The sequence below is a fragment of the Chaetura pelagica genome, unplaced genomic scaffold, assembly GCF_000747805.2.
Source record: "Chaetura pelagica isolate M959 unplaced genomic scaffold, ChaPel_1.0 scaffold217, whole genome shotgun sequence".
NCBI lineage: Eukaryota > Metazoa > Chordata > Aves > Apodiformes > Apodidae > Chaetura > Chaetura pelagica.
In genome coordinates this window covers 568,128-574,368 of record NW_009953903.1, presented here as the reverse complement: position 1 = coordinate 574,368, position 6,241 = coordinate 568,128, and the positions used below count along the sequence as shown (strand labels likewise).

The 6,241-nt window shown below is 56.5% G+C and overlaps 1 protein-coding gene across 1 annotated transcript; it reads left to right on the top strand.

Moving 5' to 3' along the window:
• Positions 1-2: 2 nt before the first annotated feature.
• On the top strand, positions 3-2,294 carry LOC104392055 (protocadherin gamma-C3-like; the record flags this gene model as incomplete). Its single annotated transcript, XM_010001410.1, has 1 exon — positions 3-2,294. A coding segment is annotated over one exon (2,292 nt), but the record flags the coding sequence as incomplete, so codon positions are not given.
• Between the last annotated feature and the right edge of the window lie 3,947 nt (positions 2,295-6,241).

The following is a 6,241-nucleotide window of genomic DNA, read 5'->3' as shown; positions in this document are numbered from 1 at the left end:
GGTGGGCCGCCCTGGCTCTGGCCCTCGGGCGGCTGCCGGAGCGCCGGTTGCGGGTGGTGTCCGGCGGCAACAAGAAGTACTTCGGGGTGGATCTGACGAGCGGCGCGCTGCTGGTGAGCGAGCGGATAGACCGGGAGGAGCTCTGCGGAGCGCTCTCCCCCTGCTCCCTCAGCTTTGAGATAGTGGTGGAAAACCCGTTGGAGCTGTACAGCGGCACTGTGGAGATCCAGGACATCAATGACAACGACCCGGTTTTTCCCAACAGCCAGGCGAAGTTGGAAATCAGCGAGTCGGTGGCGGCCGGAGCGCGCTTCCCGCTAGAGAGCGCGCAAGACCCCGATGTGGGGATTAACTCTTTGCAGACCTACCAGCTCAGCGCCAACCCGCACTTTGCCCTCGACGTGCAGACCAGGGTGGATGGCAGCAAGTACGCGGAGTTGGTGCTAGAGAAGGAGCTGGACAGGGAGGAGCAACAGGAGCTGCGCTTGGTCTTGACCGCGCTGGATGGAGGCAGCCCGCCTCGGTCAGCCCATGTGCAGATCCACATTGACATCGTGGACGCCAATGATAACACCCCGGTCTTCAACCAGTCAACCTACAAGGCAAGTGTGAGGGAGAACACGCCCAGTGGCACCCTGGTGGCCAGGATCAGTGCATACGATCTGGATGATGGGCCCAACGGAGACATCGTCTATTCCTTCAGCAGCCACACGCCTGCCAAGGTACGAGAACTCTTTGCTCTCAACTCAGCCACAGGGGAGCTGAGGGTCAAAGGGCAGCTGGACTACGAGGAAACGAAGCTGTATGAGATTTACTTACAGGCTAAAGACAAGGGCGTGGTTCCTGGTGTGGCCCATTGCAAAGTGCTGGTGGAAGTCGTGGATGTGAATGACAACACTCCAGAGGTGACAGTGACTTCGGTGTACAGCCCCGTGCCTGAAGATGCAGCCCCAGGGACAGTTGTAGCCCTGCTGAGTGTAACAGACTTGGACTCCCATGACAACGGTCTGGTGAACTGCTTCATTTCTCCTGGGATCCCATTCATGCTCAGCTCCTCTCTCAAAAATTACTACACATTGAAAACAAAAGAAGCCCTGGACCGGGAGAAGGAGTCGGAATATAACATCACTATCACAGCCAAGGACTCAGGCTCACCATCCTTGTCTGCAGTAAAACATATCCTGGTGCAGGTGTCAGATGTCAACGACAATGCACCCAAGTATTCCCAGGAGTCCTACGATGTGTATGTGCTGGAGAACAATGTGCCTGGCATTCCCATCCTTAATGTGAGTGCCACAGACCCGGACCTTGGGCGCAACGCCCATCTCTCCTATACTCTCTTTCAGAGTGACCCCACTGTAGGCCATCTCTTCTCCATCAACCAGGAGAATGGCACCCTCTACCTGCTCACTTCCCTGGACCATGAGGACCGGGTGGAGTTCAGCATGATAGTGCAGGTCCAGGATGGTGGCTCTCCGCCTCTGGCCACTAATGTTTCAGTCAGTGTGTTTGTCACTGACCTCAATGACAATGCCCCGACTGTGCTGTACCCTCTTCCCAACACCACAGCCACTTATACTGATGTAGTGGCACCAGGCACTCCTGCCGGGCACATGGTCACCAAGGTGGTGGCAGTGGATGCAGATGCAGGGTACAATGCCTGGATCTCCTATACCCTCTTGCAGGCCACTGACACCAGCCTCTTCTCAGTTGGGCTACACAGTGGAGAGATCTTCACAGCCCGCCAGCTCCGGGAGGATGATGCTCCCCAGCACACACTAGTCAGCCTGCTGAAAGCCCATGGGGAGCCTGTGCTGTCCAGCAGTGCCACTGTCTCCATCTCTGTGGCTGAGATGATAAAGGAGGTGCTCACTGATCTCACTGAAATGACACCTGCCAATGATCCAAGAAGGCATGTGACTTTCTATCTCATCCTGGCTGTGATTTTGGTGTCAGCAGCTTTCTTCATCTCCATGTTGTCAGTGGGCATCTTCAAGTGCTACAAGTGGAGGCAGTCAAAGGAGATGTACAACAGCTCCAGGAGCACTTTGTACAGGACACCAGGGCCCTTCCACCACATTGACGCCGTGCGGGGTGGCTACACACCACCCAACTTCTACCACCAGGTCTATCTTACCACGGACTCTCGCCAGAGTGATCTCCTGTCTAAAAAGCCCTTCACCTCCAGCCCCCTAGGGAGCCGCCAGAGCACCATGAGGAATGGTGAGCCAGGGCTGTACCACCAGATCGTGGGCACTGCCAGCCGGCTTCCCACGCCTGCTGAGGTAATGTAGCTCCTTCCTTGGCCTGTCCCAGTGCCAGGCAGAGTCGTGGTTCCTTTATACCAGACACATATAGTAGTGGATTTGGGCTTGGGGGGATGTCCGGTCATGTCAGGCCTCTGACAAGGAGTTAGCTATTGCTGATCAGGTCTTCTTCAGGGTCAAATGAGCCATCCTGAGTGTCGATGGTATTTGCACTGTGGTGAGCCAGGACCAAGTGAGTCAGTTTGCTCAAGTTAGCAAACATACATCTTTCTGATGCAGTTTTGGCTGAGCCTTGTGTGAGTAACCAGTGGAGGCCGAGGTCAGCTTGCAACCACTTGCAAATCCTTGGCAGAAAGTTTGCTGCTACTGGTATTTTCTTCCACTTGCAAAATGAGAGCTGAGGGGGGCAGTTGTGGGGTCAGACACTGGGAGGGGAACGTAGCCTCTCTGTGTCCTGCTCTGGTGTGGGTGGGGAGGTGATGGTGCAAATGGGGCTGGGAGCCACCAGCTGCCTGTGGCAGATCATCACTTCCCGCAGTGTAATACATGAAGCTGAAGGATGGTGCTGGTTCCTCTAACAGATCCTGGTCACAGAGCAGTCCCTCCTATCTGGTTCTGTTTCCATGGAAGCTTTGTGATTATGTTTGCTTCAGGGTGGGATTGCGGACGTTTGCAGGGCTCCACTGAGCTGGGCTGTGGCTCTGAGCAGCACGGTGAGTCCTCCATCCAGGTGTCGTTTAACAACCTCGTGATAATCCCCGCACAGTTTGTAAGATGACTGGGTTTGTAAGACTCTGGGTGGTGCCTGGTGTCCTGACTGCAGCCAGGGAGGCATCTGTGCATCTCAGGCAGCTTCTCTTCTTCTCCTCCGGTGGAAATTGTGCTCAATTCCATCTCAATGTGAGAGTTTCCATTACAGGAATGCTTTGATCCTCAGAGGTCAGGCTGGGTAGTGGATCCAGCAGAAGCAGGGAGGGGATCTGATGGATTTCCAAGGCGGTTGGTGCTGGTAATGTGTCCTTTCCTGGCAGGCTGTGAGTAGGAGCGATGGGCTCCCTGGAGCAGGAGGAAGTGAGGTGCAGTGAGGAAGTGAGCTGTGCACGGGTGTGGGGCTGTGTGTGCTGCCTGCTCGCTGTGGCCAAATCACAGGCAGAGGCAGAAACCTCCCAGAATTATTTTATGTCTTCTCCCCTCCTCCCTCCTTGCGTCGTTGCTCAGACTCAGCATTTCTGGTCTGTGGCAGGTGGGAATGGCTGCAGCAGCTGCAGGAGCAAATGCTCCTCTGCGGTTGTGAGTCATGCTACAGCTGGGGACAGGGATGTCCCCTCTATTAAAGGGTCCTGGCAAGATGCCTCTGGGGATGGGACAGTAAATGGTTTGAGTGGGGATGGAAGGAGGTGATAACAAGTAGGCAGGAAGCCCGAATCCTAGCCATGGCTCTCTCGTACTCCCCAGTACTACACTGGAAAGGCACTGGCAGTGAGAATCCAGCTGGGCTGGCACTGGGCCCTGGATTTTCAGTCTTTGTGGTGACAGAAGATCCAACCTAATGCCACAGACTTTGTCAAGCCTGTAAAGGCCTCACACCTCTTTGCTCTGCAGGGCAACACCCAGACCCCAAAACCAATGCAGTGGGGATGGTGTTGATTTCATCTGGGGCAAGTAATGTGTCCTGACATGAGGGATCTTGCCCTGAAGGATCTCCAGTGACCTCTCAGTTCCGTGGGTCATATGGGTCAGAGCCTTTCCACAGCATAAGCTCTCACCCCCTGGAATGGGGACATATTCTTATCCATCATAGACAACCCATACCCTTCCTGCCTTGCCACCCTCATCCTGGGCTTTGGCAGACCCAAGCAGCAGCAGAGTCCCCCATGTGAAGCCCATCCCTTGCTCTGGTTCCTTGGTGACTGAGTCACCTCGGGACACTGCATGGATTCACCTAGACTGTGTGAGCTTCACAGGGTGCTTCTGCTGAGGCACGGCAGCAGCACCAAACCCATTCCCAGGGTGCAGCACCCCATGTTGCCAGTGGCAGTGTCTATCACCTGACTGAGCTGCCTGGGGCCCTGTCTGGAATGCAGACAAGGTACATCTCAGAGTCAAGGTTACTGTGACAGCTTCCTGCTGGTGAAACTGTCGAAAGTCATTAGGGAATGAGTACATCCAAACAGGTCCGGGTCTCTGGGTGCTAGGAAATCCACTTGTGCAGCATTTTCCTGGCTTGGCCCTTTAAGAATTCCCTCTCCCTTCTCCTGGAGCAGGCAGTAGGTGGGACCCAAGCGGTGTTTTGCGCCAATCGTGAGGTTCCTTGCTCCGTCTCTCCCTGACAGGCAGCATGATGGTCCCACCCCGTGGCTCATGGCACGGACAAGGGGGGCTGCAGAGGGGAGGGAGGCCCCGGATGGCAGCACCGCTACCGGTTCTTATCTCGCCCAGGGTGGACGGTGACAAAGACACGGTCCAGCCTGCCAGGCACGGGTGGTGCAGCCCCCCATGTTGCCAGTGGCAGTGTCTGTCACCTGACTGAGCTGCCTGGGGCCCTGTCTGGAATGCAGACAAGGTACATCTCAGAGTCAAGGTTACTGTGACAGCTTCCTGCTGGTGAAACTGTCGAAAGTCATTAGGGAATGAGTACATCCAAACAGGTCCGGGTCTCTGGGTGCTAGGAAATCCACTTGTGCAGCATTTTCCTGGCTTGACCCTTTAAGAATTCCCTCTCCCTTCTCCTGGAGCAGGCAGTAGGTGGGACCCAAGCGGTGTTTTGCGCCAATCGTGAGGTTCCTTGCTCCGTCTCTCCCTGACAGGCAGCATGATGGTCCCACCCCGTGGCTCATGGCACGGACAAGGGGGGCTGCAGAGGGGAGGGAGGCCCCGGATGGCAGCACCGCTACCGGTTCTTATCTCGCCCAGGGTGGACGGTGACAAAGACACGGTCCAGCCTGCCAGGCACGGGTGCCCCCGGCCTCTCTCGCCTATTCCCCCACGTCACCTTGCGCTGCCTAAGTGGTGGGGATGGGCAGAGTGTCCGGCAGGAGCTGGCTGCCCTGCCTGTCACACCACTATGGGCCTCAGCCCCACAGGGTCTGGTGCACCCAAGGGAGGTCAGAGTGATGTGCACCAAGGGCAGGACTCCAGGGCATGACTGCACCAGGCTTCTGCGGGGATGTGAACCGAGCTGACAGCCTGCAGCTTGCCACCATCCTCCGGGATGGGGAGAGAGGGACATGACTGCTCTGCTTCCCTCTGGGGAAGCCGAGACCCCTGCTTCTGGCCTCCGGGAAATCACTTGCCTACAAACCTGTGTCTGCCGCAGAATCTCAGTATGTGTGTCTGCCAGGAGGGAGGCTCAGGCCTCCTTCCCACTCTGATCTCCTGACCTGATGCTGTGAGCTGGTAGCAGTCTAGTGGGCTTGGTGGCTGTGTGTTTGCAGTGACTCGGGTACTGTGAAGACTGACCCCTTCCTTGTCTCAGGGTGGGGAAGGGGCATCCAGCTTGGTGTGAGTGGGGAGCAATTTGGTTCCAGCTTGGTTCAGTCATCTCTGCTTTCCCACTTTCTGCCTCCAACACCCACAGGGGGCTGAGAGGGGTGAGCACGGCTCATGGTGGTACTGGTGGCAGTGATGCCTCACTTAAAGAGGCAATGCTGGGGTCCGGACAGCAGCCAAAGCATTAGCTGAGGGGGGAGAGAAGAGGTAGGAGAAGAGCCCCTGGCACCTCGGGGCTCTAACAAGCACCTTTTCATCAGGCATGAAAAGTCCTTTGGCCCGCGCTCATGACAGCTGCCCTTTGTCTGTGGGTGCGATGTGAAGCCACCATTGTGGAAGGGGGAGCTCACAGGGAGGGCTTGTACCTAAGCTTCTAGGCTGCCAGGACGTGCAGTTTCCCTGTGAACGGGAAGAGAGCTGTCGGAGCAAGTGACTCAGGCTGGCGGAGGGGAGGCTGGGGGTGGCAGCCCCGCTGATGCGGGCTC